The sequence below is a fragment of the Dipodomys merriami genome, unplaced genomic scaffold, assembly GCF_024711535.1.
Source record: "Dipodomys merriami isolate MVZ:Mamm:240054 unplaced genomic scaffold, mDipMer1.0.p SCAF_365, whole genome shotgun sequence".
Taxonomy (NCBI): domain Eukaryota; kingdom Metazoa; phylum Chordata; class Mammalia; order Rodentia; family Heteromyidae; genus Dipodomys; species Dipodomys merriami.
This window is the reverse complement of record NW_027205215.1, coordinates 710,950-735,486: the sequence shown is the minus strand read 5'-3', so window position 1 is coordinate 735,486 and position 24,537 is coordinate 710,950. Positions and strand designations below refer to the sequence as shown.

Here is a 24,537-nt window from a genome sequence, read left to right as displayed (position 1 = left end):
GGGCCTGGCCGCTGTCCCTGAGCTTTTTCACTCAAGGCTCTAACACTTTAAGCCATGGTGCCACTTCTGATTTTCTGGTGTTTAGTTGGAGATAAGAGTCTCACAGACTTTCCTGCCCGGGCTGGCTTTGAACTGCGACCTTCAGATCTCAGCTTCTTGAGTAGCTAGGATTACAGGCGTGAGCCACCAGCGCCCCGGTTTGTCCAGAAATTCTTATTCTGTGATTGGTAAGTGAAGAGTCCCTACTTTAAGGAAAACTTAGCAAATCTTCACCTGCATCTGGTGACAAAGTCAACTATAAAAAGATAGAGAATGTAGAAAAGTATTCTGCATTTGGTGAACATCATATGAGAGAATTTAGAATAGGTGTTGTGAATGGGGAATCCAAGGGAACAATAGTTCTGTATTATTGGAAGATAAATTATAAATCTAGGGAAGGCTAACTGAAATATTGCTTTCTTTTGGGAAGAAAAAATGTCCCATTAAATTGTCCAGGCTGGAGTTACACTCCTAGGTTCAAGTGATCCTCCCAACTTAGCTTCTTGATTATCTGGGACTTCAGGTGTTGCTACCACTTCAGGTGTTCTTGTTTGTATAAGTTTTTGGGTCATTTTTAGTTTCATGTTTATCAATGGTGACTCCATACATAATCAGAAATGCTTCTATATCTATTGTTACGATTTTAAAGCTTTCTGAACAAATTGAAAGGTCTTTCTTTTCTCTAAAGAATGTATTTATTCTATAAGGTGTATTTTTCTTACTGATGTATTTAAAAATATTTTAACTCTTTCTTTGCCCTCACACCTACACAGTAACTGAACATAGTGTTTTCTGAATACTTATATATGTGTTTATATGTGTGTGTGTGTGTGTGTGTGTGCATATACACAGATCTTAGAATAGTGACTAGCTATTATTATAACTTACCAGGTACATTTTAGTAGCAGAAAAATTGGACCAGGGCTAGAGAGATGGCTCAGTGGTAGAATGTAAAAAGTAGGACACTGGGTTTAATTCTCTAGCATGGTGGAGGGAGGGCAACAAAACATTCCAAGTCCTGTGAAAGTCACTTTTCATTGTTGTGACAAAATACCCAAATAAATAACTTAATGGAGGAGGGATTTATTTTGGCTCAGGCTTTCAGAGATTTCTGTCCATGTTCATGGTCACTTGGCTCCATTGCTTCTAACACCTTCTGTGGTGAAGCAGGACACCATGGTAGGGAGGCTGTTGGGAACCAGAGTTTCTCACTTCAAGATGGACAGGCAGCCAATAAGGACAGAGGAGGGGAGATGTACCCTTCAAAGGCAGGTTTTTAGAGACCCCCACTTCCTCCAACGGGGTCCCACCTTGTCCACAGTTTCCACCACTTCCCAAGTCTGTTTAAAATTGTGCCCACCGAAGAATTAATACATTCGTTAGGTATGAGACTAAAGGGTCCAGAAACCCTATCAGCTGACCAGGAATTAGAGCGAGCCAGCCTTCAGCAAAAAAGCTAAAGGACAGTACCCAGGCCCTGAGTTCAAGCCCTAGGACTGCCACACACGAGAGAGAGAGAGAGAGAGAGAGAGAGAGAGAGAGAGAGAGAGAGAGAGAGAGAGAGAGAGAGAGAGAGAGAGAGAGAGAGAGAGAGAGAGAGAGAGAGAGAGAGAGAGAGAGCATGAGCTTAACATCAACATGTTAAAAAGGAAAGGCATAATCCTGGCCTTATTTAGTTGATCACCAAATCGGATATTCATTTCAGCCTGTCCATCCCCTAACAGACCGCAGGGGTGGTCCCTCCTCCTCGCTCCCAGCCCACTGCTGGCTTGGCGGGGGTCTCCTGGGCTGGAAGGACTGTCAGGGTGGGAAGGGTCATTTCCAGCAAACAAGTTGTACTGGTCTGCAACTCGACCCACGACTCGTGGCTAATCTTGTTTGTTTTCAGGTCACTGACAGTCATTTTTTTAAAGCGGGATCCGCCTCCTTGCCCTCCCTCAGGGTCCTTTGCCCTGAGGGACTTTGCCCTTTCTCCAGCGCTCGTCATCAGGTCATTTCCTGCAGCCTGCCAGTCTGGAGAGGCCGGCGTGGTGAAGAATCCCCCGGATCTGTGCCCTGGGGCGACTAGGACGGGGTCGGATCCATCTCCCCCATCCCCGGATCTGTGCCCCGGGGGCGTCTAGAAGGAGGCCGGGGTCCCCGGATCTGTGCCCCGGGGGCGTCTAGAAGGAGGCCGGGGTCCCCGGATCTGTGCCCCGGGGGCGTCTAGAAGGAGGCCGGGGTCCCCGGATCTGTGCCCCTGGGCCACTGACCGAGCCGCCGGGTACGGCCTTTAGGCCCGGAACTGGCGAGTGCGAAGCTGGGGCGGCCGGAGTCCAGCCCGGAACGGCGTTTGCCGGGGCCCCGGCGGAAGCCGGAACGTGTGGTGGAGCGGACCGCGGGAACCCGGAAACGCCAGGGCGGCACTGAGGTGGCGGCGGGAGCTGGCGGCGCAGCGGCTCGGCGGGCGCAGCGGACCCGGCGGGCTCAGCAGCCCCGGGCGCCCGGTCTTGCTGCCGAGCCGCGGCCCCCGGCCCGGGCAGCTGGCAGAGCCGCGGGGACGGTGAGTCTGGGCGCTCGGGGCGGGCGCGGTGGGCTCTGGGAGGCCGGCGGCGGCGGGGCGGGCCCGGAGGCGGCGGCGCGCGGGGGGCTGGTGTGCAGGGGACGGAGCCGGTGTGCAGGGGGCTGGTGTGAGGGGAACGGAGTCAGTGTGCTGGAGGCTGATGTGGAGGGGAAGAGCCGATGTGCGGGGGGCTGGTGTGCAGGGGACGGAGTTCGCGTGCAGGGGGCTGGTGTGCAGGGAGGGAGCCAGTGTGCAGGGGGCTGATGTGCAGGGAGGGAGCCAGTGTGCAGGGGACAGTTCGCGTGCAGGGGGCTGGTGTGGAGGGACGGAGCCGGTGTGGAGGGGGCTGGTGTGGAGGGACGGAGCCGGTGTGCAGGGGGCTGGTGTGCAGGGGACGGAGCCGGTGTGCAGGGGGCTGGTGTGGAGGGGAGGAGTCAGTGTGTAGGGGACTGGTGTGCAGGGGACGGAGTTCGCGTGCAGGGGGCTGGTGTGGAGGGACAGAGCCAGTGTGCAGGGGGGCTGGTGTGGAGGGAGGGAGCCAGTGTGCAGGGGGCTGATGTGCAGGGAGGGAGCCAGTGTGCAGGGGACAGTTCGCGTGCAGGGGGCTGGTGTGCAGGGAACGGAGTCTGTGTGCAGGGGGCTGGTGTGGAGGGGAGGAGTCAGTGTGTAGGGGACTGGTGTGCAGGGGACGGAGCCGGTGTGCAGGGGGCTGGTGTGCAGGGAGGGAGCCAGTGTGCAGGGGGCTGATGTGCAGGGAGGGAGCCAGTGTGCAGGGGACAGTTCGCGTGCAGGGGGCTGGTGTGGAGGGACGGAGCCGGTGTGGAGGGACGGAGCCGGTGTGCAGGGGGCTGGTGTGCAGGGGAGGAGTCAGTGTGTAGGGGACTGGTGTGCCGGGGACGGTGTTCAGCAGGCTGATGTGCAGGGGCGGAGTCGGTGTGCAGTGACAGAGTTGGTGTGCAGGGGACTGGTGTGGAAGGACAGAGCCGGTGTGCAGGGGAGGAGTCGGTGTAGAGGGAACAAGAATCAGAGTGCAGAGGACACAGTTGGCGTGCAAGGAGGCTGGCGTGGAGGGGCCGAGTCGGTGTGCAGGGGACTGGTGTGCAGGGGACAGAGTCGGTGTGCAGGGGGCTGGTGTGCAGGGGACAGAGTCGGTGTGCAGGGGGCAGAGTCAGTGTGTAGGGGGCGGAGTCGGTGTGCAGGGGGCTGGTGTGCAGGGGACAGAGTCGGTGTGTAGGGGGCGGAGTCGGTGTGTAGGGGGCGGAGTCGGTGTGCAGGGGGCGGAGTCGGTGTGCAGGGGGCGGAGTCGGTGTGTAGGGGGCGGAGTCGGTGTGCAGGGGACTGAGTCGGTGTGCAGGGGGGCTGGTGTGGAGAGGCAGAGTCGGTGTGCCGGGACGGAGTCGTCCCCTGCCTGACGTATTACTTAGGTGGAGGAAGTGACACGTTGTCACCCTGTGGAAATGTGCGGGCGGAGGAGGAAGAGGTCCCTAGCAGAGGGGTGTGTCGAGCGCCAGAGGCAGTGTGCGCCTGGGGCTGGAGGTGTGCCGAGCCCCGGGCCTCTGTGGGCCAAGCTCGCAGTCAGGCCCTAACTTTGGTGAGCGCCCCTTGGGCCCCCACACTCGGTGCTACTTCGTGGTGGGCGCTGATGTCCCAGGACCGGGACCTTGTGCTCCAGGAGATGAAGGGGCTGCAAGAGATGGACAGGCTGCCGGGGGTAAGGCCAGTAGAAAGGCATTCCTATCAGAATAGGAGAAAATAGGAGCATGCGCACGTGTGTGTGTGTGTGTGTGTGTGTGTGTGTGTGTGTGTGTACACAGGATTTTAATCAGCATTTTAAAATTTAAACTGACTAAACCATCTTCAGTTCAGAATGGTTTTAGTTCCGACGAATTAAAGATAAATGTAATAATGGGCCTTGATTATTTAGCAGATCCCTTAACGTATTGTTATAGTAGTAACCTTAACATTATATTGTTATAGTAGTAACCTGGACTTTTTTTTTTTGTAATTGTAGTGTATTAATTGCCATCTTTGAAATGGAACCAGAGTTAAGTTTTTAACAATATATGACTTTGGAAGTTAAAGAGGCTATTTGGTATAGTTTCTTGGTTGGTAGTCCTGTTCACTTTCATGGCTTGTTTCTTTTAAGGGGGTGACTTCTGCAGTACATTTCTAATCCTATCTTGCTCCCCTCTCTCTTTCATTCCCTACCTACTCAGTAGGCTCTTTTGTCTTCCAAACGGGGATTGCTACTTCTGGCCTGTCACCTCTCTACTCTGTTACCACTTTTGTACCCCTTTGCTGGGAAGTGCTCTGTTATAGAGCCTTACTTACTCCCAGCCCTCTGTCATTTTATTTATTTTTTTTTTTTTGGGGGGGGGGTGGTCGAAGGGCTTGAACTCTGGGCCTGGGCTCTGTTCCTGAGCTCTTGAGCCATGGCACCACTTCCGGCTTTCTGAGTAGTTTATTGGAGATAAGAGTCTCACAGACTTTCCTGCTCAGGCTGGCTTTGAACCTTGATCCTCAGATCTCAGCCTCCTGAGTACCTAGGATTTCATTGGCGACTGGCTGTCATTGATTTTTAAAGACAAAGATGTTATGCCATTTTGCTCATTCTATTCTCAGAAGTATTCTATTGGCTCTAAAATTAATTTTTTAAAAAAGGATTTGTGGTACTAGAGATAGAATCTAGGGTCTGGTACATGCTAAGCGCCCTGCCACCTAACTACTAAATTATCAGTTCTAGAGTAAAGTGTAAATTAGAGGATAATTCAAAGTTTTTCATATTTTGTTTCCATGACTTAAACTGATATATCTTTCTTTCTTTTTTCAAAGTAACTTTATCCCACATATCCTAATCTATAGCCATCTATATGAAGCTTTCTGAAGTCTATTAGGTGTGAATATTTTATTTTATTTATTGTTTAATTATTATTTCTTTGTTGGTAATGGGGCTTGAACTCTGGGTCTAGGCACTGTCCCTCAGTTCTTCAGCTCTTTAGTTCAAGGCTAGTGCTCTACCACTTGAGAGCCACAGCACCACATTTTATTCTTTTGTGTGCTAGGCTTTAGAAATTGTCTAATACTTGCTAAACTTACATTGAATTATGGCTATTTGAGAATCTTAATTATCTTTATTAGAATATAAGCTAAGAGAAGTAATGGTACCTTTTACATTTTTTTTAGTACTATAGTATCATGACATTAGGCTTTTAATGAATTTGACACAAGAATAGGGTAACTCATTGTTTATATTTCAGATTATTATTATCTTACACTTGAAAGTGCCTTTCATATTCTAATACCTCACTTGATCCTACTAATAAGTTTTTGAGGTAGGATAATTATTATTGCATTCCATAGATAAGAATATTGAGGGCTGGGAAGGTGGCTCAGTGGTAGAGTGCTTGCCTTGCATGCATGAGATCCTGGGTTTGATTCCTCAGCACCACATAAGCAAAAAAAGCTGGAAGTGGCGCTGTGGCTCAAGTGGTAGAGTGCTAGCTCTGAGCTGAAGAGCTGAGGGACAGTGCATAGGCCCAGAGTTCAGGCCCCACAACTGACAAAAAGAAAAAGAATATTGAATGTATTTTGTTTTTGAGGTAGGCCTCATTACCTGAGCTAGCCTTGAATTCTAGCTTTTCTTCCCTAGTAACTAAGATTACAGGCGCGTACCACCATCATGTTTGGCCTTGTCATGTATTTTTGATATCTCTCTCTCTTTATCTCTCTCTCATTGATGATTTGTTTTATAATAAGATAAAGAGGGAAAAATAGAGGATGATTTTCTGTTTCTCATACAACAGAAGGGAATACAGTTTAATCATTGTTTTAAAATGTGTTTTATTACATATTTGAGAGTATTTGCTATATATAAACATCAAATAACTTTAGGAGCTGGTGTGCTAATCAACTTTTCCACCAGATTGCCTGCCCAGACTTATTCATAGAAGAGATACCATCTCAAATGAAATCAAAGCATCAGTTTGAGATAGATTACTGTATATTTAATAATAAAATTTTGGTTTAAAAGCATTTTTGCTAGGTTACATAGTGTAGTAGAAATTAACAGTTAAGATCAAGCTGAAAAATTTTGGTCACATCAAATAAAATACTAAGGTCAAGTTCATTCCACAAATTGTTCCTGTACCTGGGTTGTTTTCTCTGTAAAAATTGGGAAAGAAGCTTTTTTTTTAAATGCATATGTGCAATAAAGCCAATTTTAAACAACATTCCTAGTGTAAGTAGTATAAGTATATAAATATGAGTGGATCTTATAAAGGCATTGAATGAGTACTGGAATAAATCATTGTACTAATAACTGCTGTATCTGATTTATGTCTTTAATCCTCCTAATTGTCATATTAGGTACATACTGTTTTTTCCTGTTTTGTAGATAAAGAATGAGGTACACAAAAGGTTCAGTAATTTACTCTAGTTATTAACTGGTGAGTGCAAAGTGTGAACTCAGTCTGTATCCAGAGGTGTACTCATTTGTATGATGACTGACCTCAGAGCATAGACATGCTTTAAAAACAGGCTTTACTGCAACACCATGTGATTTGATAGAAATCTTGGTTCATATTTGAGCTCTGACATATGCAGGGGAAGCTGTTAGTTTGATATTTGAGAACCTTAGTTTCCTAATCTTTAAATACCTCCTTCTTCAAATTATATTTAAATGAGATAATTCATGTAAAAACCTAACAAGGTATCTGACGTGTTGTAGATTTCGCAAGGCTCTTTGATTCATTTATTTTATTTTTATTTTTTTGGCCAGTCCTCGGACTTGAGCTCAGGACCTGGGCACTGTCCCTTAACATCTTTTTGCTCAAGGCTAGCACTCTACCACCTGAGCCACAGTGCCATTTCTGGCCTTTTCTGTTTATATGGTAGTGAGGATTCAAACCCAGGGCTTCATGCATGCTAGGCAAGCACTCTACCACTAAGCCACATTCCCAGACCAGCTGTTGAATTTAACGTCTTTTATGAGCTAGAGTTACTAGAAAACATTTGATGAGAACTAGTTTTGGCTTATATCTATCTTTTACGTATTATGCAGAAAGAATTGTGTATGGTTATTGCCACATTGAGAGTCTTACTTCATGAAGGGATCATTTCTTTCTTGTGAGGATTTGGGTACAGTGGAGTGAATCCCTTTTATTAGTCTAACAAAGTAAACTCCTAAAATGTTACTGATAATAGCAACTGGTGACAAATACAGTGATGACTAAAAGAAGGAAATGTGTATATGTCAATAAATTCGTTTGATAAGATTTGTGAGTGCTAGTATAGAAAGATATGTGTAGGGCTGGGAAGGTGGCTCAGTGGTAGAACGCTTGCCTTGCATGCTCAAAGCCCTGGGTTTGATTCCTCAGCACCACATAAGAAAAAAGAAAAAAGCCGGAAGTGGCGCTGTGGCTCAAGTGGTAGAGCACTAGCCTTGAGCTGAAGAGCTGAGGGACAGCGCCCAGGCCCAGAGTTCAGGCCCCACGACCGGACCCCCCCCCCCAAAAAAAAAAAAAAAAAAGGTATGTGTAAAATGTCACGGGAGAGAAATAAAAGAGTTCAGTCTTCTTGGAAGTCTTGGAAGGAGAAAGCTTTTGATTTTCCTCCTCCAGGTACTGCTGGGCATCAAACCCAGGGCCTTTGACTTGCTAGCCTAATGCTCTACCACCGAACTGTAACTCCATCCCCAGAGTTTGATTTCTTTAAAAGACAGATATTTGTTCAGAAATAGGTGGAGGAATGTGTTTGAGAGAAGTAATCATTTATGGCAGGAAGTTTAGGTTAAGACCAGATTATGAATAGTAATTCTAGATGGAAGGGGTTGGGCTGTATCCTGTATTTAGTAAGGAGTTGGTTAAGTTTCACTAGGGAAATTTTACTAAGACATCTGCTGAAGGAGAATAGATTTGACAGAGTCAGAAGCCTGTCTCTATCAGTTAGGTAGAGTGACATGGGATTTGGAATGGTAAATATTGAGGAACAAGCATAATTAATGCAATCCATATTCTGTGTGATTTAAGCCCATAAGAACTTAGTACATATAAACTTCTGACACTATAAGTTTTCTTGGGAGGGAAGGACTGCAAGTTTATGTTAAGAAAGAGTGGTGGTTTAAGTATTTAGAAGTGTAGCTCAGTAGAGAGTTGCCTGTCTGGCATGAGCCAGCACTGCTGAAAAAAAGAAAAGAAAAGAAAAAAAACAAGCAAAAAAGGAAATAACTAACCTACCCGGCATTTTTAATTCCAGCACCAGAATCTAGTGCTCAGGTGAGTATGACCATCTTCTGATAATTTCCCAAATGCAATCAGCTAGGATTAGAAAAAGTTTTAAAAGCCTTTTAGTGATACCATAGCTCCAACCTATTTTATATGTTCTATTAAGTTTCAGTTCAGTATTTTCATTGGTGAGCACATTTTTCTAAAACTTTTACCATTTTTGAATGACAGGAAAAAACATCTCAATGCCCATTACCTTTCAGGTTTATCCTAGGCTGATTGCTTTCTGGAGAGTTGTGTGTTGTCTAGTCTATTTATTTTTATTCCCCCTCCCCTTGGCCTTAGCCTTTCCTAATCTAATTTCTGTGGGCCCTACATGGCTTAATTTTTTGTTTGTTTGTTTGTTTGTTGGTCATGGACCTGGGCGCTGTCCTTCAGCTCTTCAGCTCAAGGTGAGTGCTTTACTACTTGAGTCACAGCACCACCTTGAGTTTTATGGTGGTTAATTGGAGACAAGAATCTCATGGACTTTCCTGGCCAGGCTGGCTTTGTACTGCAATCCTCAGATTTCAGTCTCCTAAATAGCTGGGAATTACAGGTGCGAACCACCAGTGCCCTTTTTAAATTTTTATTTTTTTATGATATTGGAGATGAACTTAGGGACTTATAGTCTCCTCCTTGTTCAACAACCACTCTTTTTTTTTGGGGGGGGAGGGTCTGGTCGTGAGGCCTGAACTCTGGGCCTGGGCTCTGTCCCTCAGCTCTTCAGCTCAAGGCTAGCGCTCTACCACTTGAGCCACAGCGCCACTTCCGGCTTTTTTTTTTCTTTTTGCTTATGTGGTACTGAGGAATCAAACCCAGGGCCTCAGGCATGCAAGGCAAGCGCTCTACCACTGAGCCACCTTCCCAGCCCCTCAACAACCACTCTTAACACTTGAGTCATGCCAACAGTTCCTTTGGCCTTAGTTTTATTTATTTTTTTCCTGGTATGATTTTAACTCCCCCTCCAAATCCTCACCCCCTATCCCTGGGCTGACCTCAGACCGTATTCATGCCTCTTGAATTGCTGGGATTGCAGATGTATATCACCATTTTCTGCTTTTTTGTTATTGAGGGCAGTGGAGTCTTGCTAACTTTTTGCTTGGCTGGAGTGAAACTGATCTTCTTGATCTCTGGTATTACAAGTGTGTACTACCACACTCAGCATCCTGTTCCCTGCTTCCCTGCCTCCCCTCCTCTCCCCTCCGCTTTCCAGGCTTTTTACATTAGTGTCCAATATTTTGTAGAGTACCATTAAATCCTGCCTTTAGCAATGATAAATTTCCACAGCAGAAAATGGCAGAGCAGAGTAACAGATTGGAGGGTGGGAAGGAGCACTTCCTTACTTGGAAACTTGTATTAAAAAGAGATCTTAGTGATATACCCAGTAGATCATTCTGTTTTCCAAATCACTGACTTTATGTTGGGTACAATAATACTGAACAATTTTTTTGTTTTTTTGGGTCTGGTCATGGGGCCCAAACTCTGGGCCTGGTGCTGTCCCTCAGCTCTTCAGCTCAAGGCTAGCGCTCTACCACTTGAGCCACAGTGCCACTTCTGGCTTTTTTTTTTCTTTTTGCTTATGTGGTGCTGAGGAATCGAACCCAGGGCCTCATGCATGCAAGGCAAGCACTCTACCACTGAACCACCTTCCCAGCCCCCTGAACAATTTTTTTTAAGTCTAAAACTTAGAATGTATACAGGTTTTATGTTTATATTGTTGAAAATATATTTGAACACCATTGATTTTACATGAATGTAGTAAGGGAAATTCTGCAGTCTGTGAAAGAACATGTTAAAAATTGGCAACACTGCAGCTTACCTATAGGTCATATTGTCTTTTATATAATTGGACAGAGAGGATAGAAGAAACAATGCAGAGCTGTTTAACTTAGATTGTAATGGGATATTAGGGGCAATAGAGTGGTCACTTAGTGGACTAGAGATGTGGTGCAGTATGTGCAAGATTCTGGGTTTGCTTTCCAACACTGCAGAAACACACCAAAAGAAAAAGTCTCAGTGAGCAAGAGTTTTGCTTTTTTTAGGCACTTAAGGCTGAGCACTGTGGCTCAGGCCTGTTATCCTAGCTATTGAGGAGGTTGAGATTTGAGAATCAAGGTTTGAAGCCGGCCTAAGCAAAAAAAATCCAAGAGACTCATCTTTAATCAGTGAAAAGCCCAAAATTGGAGTTGTGGCTCAAATGGTAGAGTGCTAGCTTTGAGTAAAAAAGCCAAGAAAGTGGGTGAGGCCCTTAGTTCAAGCCCAGTACTTGACATACGCGCGCATACGGGCTCTCATGTGAACACACATACATACATGCATACACACATACACCCCACTTGGGAGTAGAAGCTATTATATTATTATTATTAGAAGCTATTATTTCTGTTATAGAACAAATTTTTTATAACAATAGTATGAATTACTTTCTCTTTATTTCTTTCACTTCTATCAAAAGAATATTTTTGAATTTCCACAAGATTAATTTGTGTTTTAAGAACAGATTACTGCCTTTTTTAAAATACCATGTTTCCTTCTGAGATTGTTAGAGAAGAAGATATAGCTGGGTGCTGGTGGCTCATACCTGTAATTTGAGCTCTTCAGGGGGTTGAGATCTGAGGATCACGGTTCAAAGCCAGCCCTTGCAGGAAAGTCTATGAGACTCTAATTAACAGCAACAAAAGCCAGATATGAACTGTGGATCAAGTGGTAGAGTGCTAGAAAAAAGTTCAGGACCAGAAAAAAAATTTCCACTAATTTTAGATAAATAGTTTACAGCTGTAAGTCCTAGTTTTTATCGTTTTGGCAGGCTGTGAGATAATGGATAAAAATAAATCTGAGCTTAGCATTTCTATATGTATTTACTTTCTCTGTTCATTTACTTGGAAAAACCTTTAGAGCTTTATATTTTATACCATAGTTGTTTCTGACTGCTATATAGTATAAACTTATATTTGTATAACACAACTTGTGTTTTTATTTTTAGTTTTTTTAAAAAATTATTTTGCTACATAGCTCAGACTAGCGTTTAACTCACTGTGTAGTTCAAGCTGGCCTCACACTCAAAGTCTTCCTAATTGAGCCTCCCAAGTGCTGGGATTACAGATGTGCAACCATGATGTATGCCTAAACTTGTGTTTCTAACATACTTTGTTATCTAGCAGACTATTTGTACTAAGGGAGTATATTTTAGAATTAATGTTTAGTGAAATAAAAATGAAAGCTCATTCAATTATAATAATAGAAATTTAGTCTTTTATTTTTACAATAGAATAAAAATTATTTTAGTATATCTTAGTAGCTCTTAAAATGTGTGTTTTATTACAGGGCTTTTTTTTTTTTTTTTGGTTGTGGGTCTTGAACTCTGGGCCTGGGCACTGTCCCGGAGCTCTTCAGTGTAAGGCGAGTGCTCTATCACTTGAGCTACAGCACCACTTCCAATTGGTGGTTAATTGGAGATAAGGAGTCTCACAGACTTTGCTGCCCAGGCTGGCTTTGAACCGTGATTTTCAGATCTCAGCCTCCTGAGTAGCTAGGATTACAGGTGTGAGCCTCTGGTGCCTGGCTGTTTTGTTTTTTTAAATAGCTCTTGCTATATAGTCCAAAGAGGCTTTGAACTCAGGATCTTCTTGCCTCAGCTTCCTGAATGGAAGGATTATAGATGCAGGTTATTATGCCTGACTTTATTACAGTTTCAAACATTGACTAAATATTTTGATTTTCATGACTGGAGACTTTTTTTTTTTGTGTGAAAATACCGTATAGAGGGGTTATAATTACATGGGCAAGATAATTAGTATATTTATTATCAAGCATTGTTGCCTCCTCCTTTGTTTCCCCTTCCCATTCCTTCCCCACCCCCACCCCCAAAATTGTAAAGTTCGTTTTTCCACATAATGACTTGTAGATCTCATTGTTGCAATAGGTGGAATAGGAGAAACCCTAGGTCTCCTTGGCACAGGCTGAAATTTTCTTAATAGAGACCCAGAAACACAACAAATCAAAGAAAGGTTGGACAAATGGGATTGCATAAAGTTGCAGAGCTTCTGCATGGCAAAGGACATAGCTAGCAAGATCAATAGAAAGCCCACGGATTGGGAGAAGATCTTCACTAGCCATACAACGGACAAGGGTCTCATATCTAAAATATACCTGGAACTCAAAAAATTAAATCCCCCAACAACAAATCCTCAAAGAAACAACTGCCCAATAAATAAGTGGGCTAAAGACTATCCTCCTGTTTACATTTCCTACCATAGCTGGGATGACAGATGTGCCTCAGCACACATAGTTTTTCCTATTGAGATGAACTATCATGAACTTCTTTCCCCACCTTTTTTTTTGACAGCATTGGAGTTCACACTTAGGGTCTCATACTTGGTAGTCAAGCACTCTACTCCGTGAGCCATATACACCTCCAGCCCTTTTAGCTATAGGTATTTTGAGATAGGATTACACTTTTTTGCCCAGCCTGGTCTTGATGACAGTGTTCATATTTCCATTTCCTACAGTAGCAGAAATGAGAGGGATGTGCCACCTCACCCAACTACTGGTTGAGATAGGATCTCAAAAAAGCTTATTCCTGGAGGGGGGGAAAATGGGGGGAAGGAGAAGGATTGGGATTGGGGGGGAGGGGGGAGGCTGGGAAGGTATGTGACGGGTAAACAAAGGAGGAGGCTGCAATGCTTGGTAAGAAATGCCCACGTAATTGTAACTCCTCTGTACAGTATGTTCACAAATAAAATAAAATTAAAAAAAAAAAAAGCTTATTCCTTGGGCTTGCCTTGAACTTCCTGGACCTTCTTGCTCTAATTCATGAGTAATTGGGATTACTGGTATAAGCCAGGGGTCCAGTTAGGGTCGCCCTCCCCCACGGTTAGAGATTGTGGTCCTCTTGATTTCATCCTCTTGCACAGCTGGGATGACAGGCATACCCAATTGCCCCCAGGATGATCCTCCCTCTGCCTTCTGAGCAGTAAGGATTACAGGCTGGAGCCACTGGTGCTCAGTACTTATAGGAAGTTTTTGTGAAACCAAGAATAGTCCTGAAACTAAAGGATTAGCAACATCTGAAAGGATAAAAGTTATGTGGTAAGAGAAATACAGCATAGAAAGGACAAATTAATTTTTTAAATAGGGTCTCACTATGTACCCCAGGAAGGCCCCAGCTTGCAGTCTTTCTGTCTCATCCTCCTGAGTGCTAGGATGACAGGCATAAACCTCACTGGTTTGAAATTAAATTGTGTGAGTTTGTGTGTGTGTGCGCGCATGCGTGCGTGCGTGTGCGTGCGCAGTTATTGAAGCTTGCACTCTCCCTTAGCTTTTTCAGCTCAAGACTGGCATTCTACCACTTGAGCCATACCTCCACTTCTGGCTTTTTGCTGGTTAATTAGAGATAACAGTCTCACAGATTTGTTTACTCCAGCTGGCTTCGAGAACCTCCATCCTCAGCTTTCAACTTCTTGAGTAGCTAGAGATGAACCACTGGCACTCAGTGTAAAATTAAGTAAACATGAGATTGTTTTGGAATTAAATCTTAAACCTGAAATTGTTTAGAGTTTCTTGTAAGGTATGATGGGAAAATACTTGACAGTCTAATAAAGAAACAACTAAACTTTATACATTATAGAAATGTAACGTAATCTTTGTTCTAACTTCTATTTAATGATTTATGTTAAGTAACTTATTCTATGAATATATGTTCTAAAAAAGCTATGTATTTGATATAAATTCCGATACTTTAATTTCATTGAGCTTTTCTGTCCTTTGGCAGCATAATATATTAAATTATAATTCTTTGTAAGTAATCTGATATAAATGATCATTTTTCTTTTTTCCAACTTGTTAAACATACAGTATTGGAAACTAAAAACATTAATAACTACTTAATAATTAAAAAGCATTAATAAGAAAAGTATTATTTAAAATGTGTATGTTGATGTCTCATGCATGTTTGGAAAGGGAAAAACAAACATCTTTGTTTAGCAACTGACCTTTACATTTTCACTTGCAAAGAATGAGAAGATTGCTATTTAAACAGGTATATTATGAACTTAATAGCATAAGATAAATAGAAGACTTCTTGAACTGAACTGAAATTACAGTTTGACATTTTCCAGGAGATTCATGTGCCTATGCCAAATGTGCTGGCAACTTACTTACTTTCCATATAGAGATAAGGGACCAGGATGTCCTTGAGTTTTACAGTAGCATGTAGTATGAGCCAGCCAAGCTGATATTTAACTTTATAGTCTTGTATTTCTAGTTGCTTGATTTATTCAAGAATGAATCATCCAACTCACTGTTTTATTTTATGGTTTTTTTTTTTTTGTCCGATCATGGGGCCTGAACTCTGGGCCTGGGCGCTGTCCCTCAGCTCTTCAGCTCAAGGCTAGCGCTCTACCACTTGAGTCACAGCGCCACTTCCGGCTTTTTTTCTTTTTGCTAATGTGGTGCTGAGGAATCGAACCCAGGGCCTCATGCATGCAAGGCAAGCACTCTACCATTGAGCCACCTTCCCAGCGCCCGTTTTCTTTATTCTTTATTTTTAAAATGAAGAGCTAATGTAAGGTCACTTTGGAAACCTCCACCTTCAGGATTCTTTTATGACTGCAGGCTTACAGCAGTGAGGCAGATGCTTGATAAAGCCCATGTCTTCTTATGAGCTTGTTCCTCTGTGTAATTGTCTCTGAAAGTCAAGTCACCTATCTGAAGTAATTTTTCTATTAACTGTATATATTTTTATATATTTAGGGGTAGAACTGTGTATTTTACCATTAAACAATTATCCATACAGTCCCAGTGTGGCATTGTTTCGTGTTTGGGGCATATTCTGTTAGGGTAGGAATTATCAGATTTTATAAGGTACACTTTTGCCTTCAAGAATTGTTTTCTCTGTAATAATAATACTCACCCTAATGATTATTAAATATATTATTTACTACTAAAATAGTAGGAGGGAAGGGAGAACTGTCATAAGTCTTTTTTTTTTTGGCCAGCTCTGGAGCTGAACTCTACCACTTGAGCCACAGTGCCACTTATGGCTGTTTCTGAGTAGCTTATTGGAGAGATGAGTCTTATGAACTTTTCTGTGCTACCTGGCTTTTCAAACCATTAACTTCAGATCTCAGTCTCCTGACAGGCGTGAACCACCAGCACTAACTTTTTAAAGTTTGCCAGTTGAGAGCTGGAAGTGCTACCACCTACCTGTAATACTAGCTAGTTGGAGGTTGAGGCAGGATAGTTGGTTGAAGCTAGCCTTAGCAACATAGTAAGAGTCTGTCTCAAAAACGAAGCTAGCCATTCTAGTACATGTATCTCATTGTTTTTTTTTTTCCTCTAATGGCTATGATGTTAAACTTTGTGTGTGTGTGTGATTATTAGCCACTCATTTGTATGTATTGGTGAAATACCTTTTGCCTATCTTTAAATTGTGTTTTCTATTTGTAGTGTTATGAGAAGTACATAACTCTATGTGTATATATACACGTTCATAGTCGTGTATGAGTGCTGAGAGTATTCTCATGAAGTGGCTTGCCTTTTATTTTTCTAGTATCTTTCGAAGAGCATTACATTTTTTTTGACATGTAGTTTATACATCGTTTCTGCATTTTTGGTTCATGTTGTGTTCTGCTTAAGAAATCTTTCCTTTTTTATACATGAATATGATTTTCTCCTGTGCTTTCTTACTGAATATTTATGGTTTTAGCTTTTATGTTAGTTTTTTTCCTGTGTTCATAGTGCTGGGATTGAACCTTGGCCTGGTACATGCTAGGCAAACACTCTGTCTCTGAACAACATCTTTAGGCCTATGATAATTTATTATTATTACTACTATTTTTTTTCTGTTGGTCTTAGGGCTTGATCTCAGGGCCTGGGCTTTGTCCCTAAGCTCTTTTGCTCAAGGCTAGTGCTCACTTTAGCACTTTGAACTACAATGCCACTTCTGGTTTTCAAGTGGTTAATTGGAGGTAAGAATCTCACAGGGACTCTTCTGCCCTGGCTGGCTTCAAATCCCAATTCTCAGATCTCAGCCTCAGGAGTAGCTAGGATTACAGGTGTGAGCCACTGATGCCTGGCACTACTACTACTTTTTTATGGTGCCACATTATCACACTCAGAGAGTGGCTTGTGTATGCTAACTATGATAGGTGTTTGATCCATTTCTGGTTAAAATTTGGTGTGAGGCTGTTAAGGTAAATGTTTATTAAAAATACTGATAACACATTGTTTTGGAGCTATTTGTCACAGATGGTCTTTTTCCTTCACTACCTTTGTCAAAACTAGCTGACAGTGCTTTAACCCTGAGGTCTCAGTATCTAGGAGGCTAATGCAGGAAAATTTAGAGTTTGAGGCCACCCTGGGCTACATAGCAAGACCATGTGGCCACACACATACAGAGTGTGCACTGAGTGTGCCCTTTCTCCCACATTCACATGTTGACATCCTGACTTTCGACGTGATGATACTAGGAAGATAATGGTGTTTGGTAAGTACTTTGATCATATGAGTAGAGCTCTCCTGAATGGGATTAATGCCTTTATAAAAACAAACCCCAGAAAACTCTGTACACTGTCACATGAGAATACCATGAGAAAATAGCAATCTGCAAACCTAGAAGTAAGACCTCACTAGAACCTGATCATGCTTTCACTGTGACCTTGAAATTTCAGCTTTAATTAACTGAGAAATAACAATTTGTTTTGTTTGTAAGCAACCTATTATAAGGTACTGATGTCCTTGTGTCCTTATAATAACATCAGTCTTCATAGATTTAAGTAAATCTGGAAGGTCCAGTAGTTTGACTCTTTCAGCTGTTCTTCATTTTCAGAATTTTTTTTTTGGGGGGTCCGGTTCTGGGCCTGTCCCTCAGCTCTTCAGCTCAAGGCTAGCGCTTTACCACTTGAGCCACAGCGCCACTTCCAGCTTTTTTCTTTTTGCTTATGTGGTGCTGAGGAATTGAACCCAGGGCCTCATGCATGCAAGGCAAGTGCTCTACCACTGAGCCACCTTCCCAAGCCCCCCAGAATTGTTTTGATTGTTAAGTCTTTTGTATTTACATACAGATTTTAGAAATCAGCTTGTGTCAGGGAGGACCACTTGAGCTCATGAGTTTGAGACCAACCTGGACAACATATCTTGTCAGATACAAACACACGGCAAAAGACAACACCAAAAAATAAAATGAACTTTCTAGTTTCTACCACACAAAGGGTCCAGAGACTTGGTTTGTGATTAAATTTAGGCTTTCGAGCAACTGGAGGTCAAGGATACATGTGATGTTGGATGGGAAAACCATTGGCTGACTATATCCTATGCTTAAAATTTTCCTTGAGGGAGAATCTGGGTGGAATATCTCCATGTTTGCCACAGTTTGATAGCATCAAATCCTTACTGATTTTCTTTGGGGCTTTATGAATTCTATTTATTGAGAAAGTTAGGTTAATAATCTTTGTTGTTGTTGGTCATGGGGCTTGAACTCAGGGCCTGGGTGCTACTCCTGAACTCATTTGCTCAAGGCTAACACTCGATCATTTTGAGCCACAGTGCCACTCCCCCACCCCCACTTTTTTTTTTTGGTCAGTTGTGGGGCTTGAACTCTGGGCTTGGGCGCTGTCCCTGCACTCTTCAGCTAAAGGCAAGCGCTCTACTGCTTGAGCCACAGTGCCGCTTCCGGTTTTCTAGTGGTTTATTGGAGATGAGTCTCACAGATGTTCCTGCCCAGGCTGGCTTTGAACCTCAATTCGCAGATCTCAGCCTCCTGAGTAGCTAGGATTACAGGTGTGAGCCACTGGTGCCTGGCCCCCTTTTTTTTTAATTTTAATTTTATTGTCAAGGTGATATACAGAGGGGTTACAGTTACATAAGGTAGTGAGTACATTTCTTGTCGAACTTGTTACCCCCTCCCTTATTTTTCTCCCTTCCATTTTTGAATAGTTAATTGGAGATGAGAGTCTCCTGAAGACTTTTCTGCCTGGGCTGGCTTTGAACCACAGTCCTCAGATCTCAGTCTCCTCAGAGCTAGGGTTACAGGTGTGAGCCACCAGTGCCCAGCGGTTAAAAATCTTTAGTTATGACCATTAAAATAAAATTAAATTAAAGGAAACTTTAGCTATGATGATTTGTCTGTTTTTTCTCATAGTTAATTTTATGTTTTAAAGCTGTATTAATGAGCCAGATACACATTTATAATGGCTATAGCTTTCTGAAGTATTAACTCTTTCATCATTATGAAATAGTTTCCATTGATACTAGAAATAGTTTTTGTGTGATCTATTCTGATTATGTTAATATGGTCCCTCCAAATGTTTCCAGTTATTATTTTTTTCATTGTATTATACCTTCCCTCCCTAAACTAGATCTCACTATGTGGATCAGGCTCATCTCAAACTCCTAGACTTAATCTCTCCTCTGCCTCTACTTCCCTGATAGCTGGGGCTGCAGTTCCTTACCACTGCATTGGCCTAATCCTTTTACTTTTCAGCTGATTTGATTTCTTTGGGATTAGAAATATAGCTCAATGGTAAATTGGAAGCATAGTGTGCATGAGTCCTGACTTTGAGTCCCTGCACCACTAAAACAAATACATAAAAGGCAAAGTGAGTCTCGACCTAATATTAAAAATTATTTTAGGGAAAACAAGGACTTTGCAACTATTGTCATTGGAGGAAATTGGGTAAAGGATACAAAAGAAGTTATGCTATTTTTCATTGTGACTCAGTGATTTCCAAGAGTGTTTATAACTGCTTATGGCTAAATTTTTATGATAGCTTCTCTGATAGCTATTCTCTGATAGTAATTCCAACATCTGGGTCATCTTTGCATTACCTGTTGGTTGCTATTACACATCCAAGTTGAGATTTTTTTTGTCTTTTTCTGTGTGTGTGTGTGTGTGTGTGTGTGTGTGTGTGTGTGTGTGTGTGTGTGTGTGTGTGTGTGTGTGTGTGTGTGTGTGTGTGTGTGTGTGTGTGTGTGTGTGTGTGTGTGTGTGTGTGTGTGTGTGTGTGTGTGTGTGTGTGTGTGTTTCTCACTTTAGACTATATCCTGGTCACTTTGAGCATTATGAGGCTTAGTTCCTGCTTAAATCTCCTTTGTTAATAGGCAGCCACTGGGGAGGAGGAAGGGTTACTGTCTCTTTGCTGATACTTACCCTGTACATGACAGGAATAGTCAACAGGACCATTCCACAGTTCCTCTGGCTGCCGACTCTGGTGGCATCAGTCCAGTCACCACACTGCTCCTTGCTAAACAAGGCACTGTCCCACAGATGGTCCCATTCTCTAGGACTGCTGTTTTTACCCCTTTTTAGAGAAAGTGGAGCTAGTATTGTTCTACACTTGTTGGCAAGTCCAAGTTTTTACTGTAGTACCTTGAGTGCTATATAGGTGGCAAAAAAAAAAAAAATCAAAGCATTGATGGTCATCTCTGAGACCCAAGGTCTCCAGCTAGTTTGCCTAGTTTTCTTCATCTTTCAGAGTCTTCTGGCAGTTTTGCTTTTTGTCTGTGGTCCATGGATTTTGGTTATAATCAGAAGGAAGAAGAAGATGCTTATCTGTTTGGAGCCAGGTATTTCTTATTGGATATTAGTTTTCTGAAGTTTATAATTTTATTCGCCTTGTTTATTTTGTTTTTCAGGCAAATGAAGATAAAACAATGTCTGCCAACCTGAAATATCTCTCGTTGGGAATTTTGGTCTTTCAGACTACCAGTTTGGTTCTAACCATGCGTTATTCTAGGACTTTGAAAGAGGAAGGACCTCGTTATCTATCTTCTACAGCAGTGGTTGTTGCTGAACTTTTGAAGATAATGGCCTGCATCTTTTTAGTCTACAAAGACAGTAGTAGGTATCTAGGAGTTTTCTGGTTTCTAATTTGTGCCATTTATTTACTTTACATGTATACAAATATATCAAAATAAAACTTTGAATCCTTACATTATTTAATTGCCCTACTCTTAAGAACATTTCAATATTTAAAACATTTTAAGACAGTTAAGTCTACCATTAAAGCTATTTTATTCTAGTCTTTTATCATGATTTATAGTGTAGTATTTGAGAATAAGAGTAGGTTCTATAAATCCGTGCTTATTAGAACTTTAAGGGGCCCATAATAATTTTTTACTAAAGACTTTTTATTTGCTACTGGATTAGTGCAGCAGTGACTCATTTGAAAACCATTTTTTTACAATGCACATTGATTTGTTAATTCATGAATTTGTTCTTGTGGTTTGGTGTAGAGACTGGACTCTGAGCTTCAAGCACATTAAGTACATGCTGTACCATTGAGGTACATGCCTAGAGATTGGACTCTGAGCTCAAGCATGGAGATACAGCCCTATTCTCAGCTCATCCTGTTTTGTTTTGGGTGGTGCTGAGGATTTAATCCAGGGCCTTTGGCATGTATTTGGGTGAACTTTAGAGTAGACCATTAAAAAAAATTAGGCCTTCTTATGTAGCCTATGCTGGCGCAGAACTTGGTTCTTCCTCAGGGGCATATTCCACTATGCTGTCTTTAATTTTTTTCTTAAAGTTGTAGTCATACATACATACACACATAAATATATATACACATACATACACATATGCACGTGTACATACATATGTACATACATAGTACAACCTAAAATTTGCCATTTTAATGATTAATCTACATCTCATTGACTTTGCTTACATTCAGAGAATTGGGTAGCCATCACCACTATGTCTAAAACTTTTTCATCTAACCAACAAATTGTTTAATGATTAAACAGTAATTATCTATTTTTCCCTTACCTCCAGCCTCTAGTCACCCTTAATTTACTCCTGATTTGCCTGTTCTAGATACTTTCTGGGTTTTGTTTTTGTTTTTGTTTTGTTTTTTTTGGGTCCGGTCATGGGGCCTGAACTCTGGGTCTGGGCACTGTCCCTCAGCTCTTCAGCTCAAGGCTAGCAGTCTACCACTTGAGCCACAGCGCCACTTCTGGCTTTTTTCTTTTTGCTTATTTGGTGCTGAGGAATCGAACCCAGGGCCTCATGCATGCAAGGCAAGCACTCTAACACTGAGCCACCTTCCCAGCCCCTGTTCTAGATATTTTCTATAAGTTGATTCATATCATGTTTCTCCTTTTATGTCTGGCTTATTCACTTATTTTCAAGGTTTATCCATGTTATAGCATGTATCAACACTTTATTTCCTTTTATGAGTAATATTTCATAGTATAAATGTCCTACATTTTTTTTAGATTGTCTCCACCTTTTGGTTATTGTGAATAATGCTACAGTGAACAATGAATAGTGCTACAATAGCTAAACACTGATCTGTTTGAATCTTGGTTTTTACTTCTTTTGCGTGTATATTTATAAGTAGAATTACTTGGTAACCAGTAATTCTATGTTCACCTTTTAAGGAGCAATCAAACTATTTTCCATAGTAGGTACATCATTTTATATTTCTACTTGCAGCCACAAAGTGTCCATTTCTTCCACATTCTCTCCAGCACTTGTTCTCCCGACCCCTCTTTGTTTTTGGTGGTGGCTAGAGATTAAACCCAGGCCTTCGGGCATGCTCTACAAATGCTTGACCATGGAGACCCTTGAGTCACACTCCCTAGTCTCTCAGTTGAACCATGGAGACCCTTGAGCCACACTCCCTAGCTCTCACACTCTTGGTTTTGTGAAAAACTGGTGGCAAATTAATACTTTGAACTTTCGGTTATAAATGTGTGTATGTACATATTTATATAGTCAATTTGGTTACATATCGGAAAAAAGGAATAGGAGGATTATGCTCATCTTCATATACTATATTGTAATGTTTTAGTGGAAAGCATATTTGGGACATAAAGTTATCTTGCCATATAGCACAGTTTCCAGTTTTTGTAGATGAAAAATCAGAGGCCTATATAGAAAGGATTTACAGCTTACTCAGTTACTCAATTTTCCCTTTCACTTGTTTATTCTAGAATGTAGTCTGAGAGCACTGAATCGAGTTCTGCATGATGAAATTCTTAATAAACCTATGGAAACACTTAAACTTGCTATTCCATCAGGGATATATACTCTCCAGAATAATTTGCTGTATGTGGCACTGTCAAATCTAGATGCAGCTACTTATCAGGTACTTGATATACATTTCTCACAGTCCCTTCAGGAAGAGAAACAAACACATATTAAAAATATTGGTGTTTTCTTTTTTAGGTTACATATCAGTTGAAAATTCTTACAACGGCATTATTTTCTGTGTCTATGCTTAGTAAAAAACTAGGTGTGTACCAGTGGCTCTCCTTGGTAATTTTGATGACTGGAGTTGCTTTTGTACAGGTAACTATTCAAGATAAGTATACCTTTTATTCTTACCACAGTTTTGCTTGGAAAATATGCTTCTATTTTTAAGCAGATAAAATGCTGACATTTGAGGACTTTTAAAGATTACATTGAGACTATGATACAAATTCATAAATAAAAATACACTTTTTTACCTAAAGAAATGAACAGTTGGCCAGGTTTAGGTGGTTTACTCTTAGCAGGTCCCTAATATGCAAGTTTCTGGCTTTGATTCTCAGCACATCAAAAACTTCTTCCAAAATTTATTTTTTGGAAGAGAAGTTCTTGTTACAAAATCTAAGCTTGTATAAGACTCACTATTTAGACTAGCCTGGACTTGAATTTGTGATCCTTCTACCTCAGATTCCTAAGGGCTAGGATTACAGAGCTGAGTTACTATACTTAAATCAAGAAAACCCAGAAATGAATAGTCTCATTAGAGGAGTAAGATACTGTGTGCATGTAACACTAAGTTTATTTTTACCAGATATGTGGAATCTTCTTAATGTCTATCAGCTTCATTGTATTGTTCGTTTTTAATTCTCAGATCTCCCAAATGGCTCCTTACTTGTTTCCCTTTATGGATTGTTCTTTCTTTTTTTATCCTTCATTTTTGTTTATTAGCATATATTAGTTATGCTTGTGTATGTGTTTGATATTTCTTTGTGACACTTCGGTACATATACACAGTGTATCTCACCTCTTCCAATCAATCCCATTTCTTCTATCACTCTTCCTTCACCCCTTTCTTTTTTTTTTTTTTTTTTTGGGTCCGGTCGTGGGGCCTGAACTCTGGGCCTGGGCGCTGTCCCTCAGCTCTTCAGCTCAAGGCTAGCGCTCTACCACTTGAGCCACAGCGCCACTTCCGGCTTTTTTCTTTTTGCTTAATGTGGTGCTGAGGAATCGAACCCAGGGCCTCAGGCATGCAAGGCAAGCACTCTACCACCTGAGCCACCTTCCCAGCCCTCCTTCACCCCTTTCTAAAATAGTCTTCTCCAAACTATTTTAGGAAAGTGGGGAAGGAAGGTCAGTAAAGATACACAATCTTTTCATCCTCCAGAAGGTGTATTGAGAAACACAGGCTCAGAGATTAGAAGACCAAGAAAAAAAAAGCATATTGTTTCAGAAGTCAGTGATCATTATATTGTGAGTACTTCAGTGAAGGCAAGCTGACAAGGAAATGAACAATTTTTTAATTTAAAGTTGTTTCAGCTGGAAGCCGGTGGCTCACATCTGTCATCCTAGCTACTCAGAAGACTGAGACCTGAGGATCGCAGATCAAAGCCAACCAAAGCAGGAAAGTCTGTGAGACTCTTATCTGTAATTAACTATGAAAAAGCCAGAAGAGGAGCTGTGGCTCAAGTAGTAGAGCACTAGTCTTAAGCAAAAAAAAGCTC

General features: G+C 41.9%; 1 protein-coding gene across 2 annotated transcripts in view; it reads left to right on the top strand.

Annotated features, from left to right (window-relative positions):
- The first annotated feature begins 2,291 nt into the window (after positions 1 to 2,291).
- The window catches only part of LOC138804454 (UDP-N-acetylglucosamine transporter), a 39,312-nt gene continuing 17,066 nt past the window's right edge, over positions 2,292 to 24,537 (top strand). Inside the window, exons 1-4 of one of the 2 annotated variants that reach the window (XM_069988719.1) lie at positions 2,292 to 2,581; positions 20,476 to 20,680; positions 22,780 to 22,934; positions 23,015 to 23,137. In XM_069988719.1, coding sequence (XP_069844820.1) covers positions 20,494 to 20,680; positions 22,780 to 22,934; positions 23,015 to 23,137 — 465 coding nt within the window. In that variant the 5' untranslated portion in view covers positions 2,292 to 2,581; positions 20,476 to 20,493. Of the gene's footprint in view, positions 2,582 to 3,940; positions 4,293 to 20,475; positions 20,681 to 22,779; positions 22,935 to 23,014; positions 23,138 to 24,537 lie in introns of those variants that run through there. The other variant, XM_069988718.1, reaches the window with a different exon arrangement.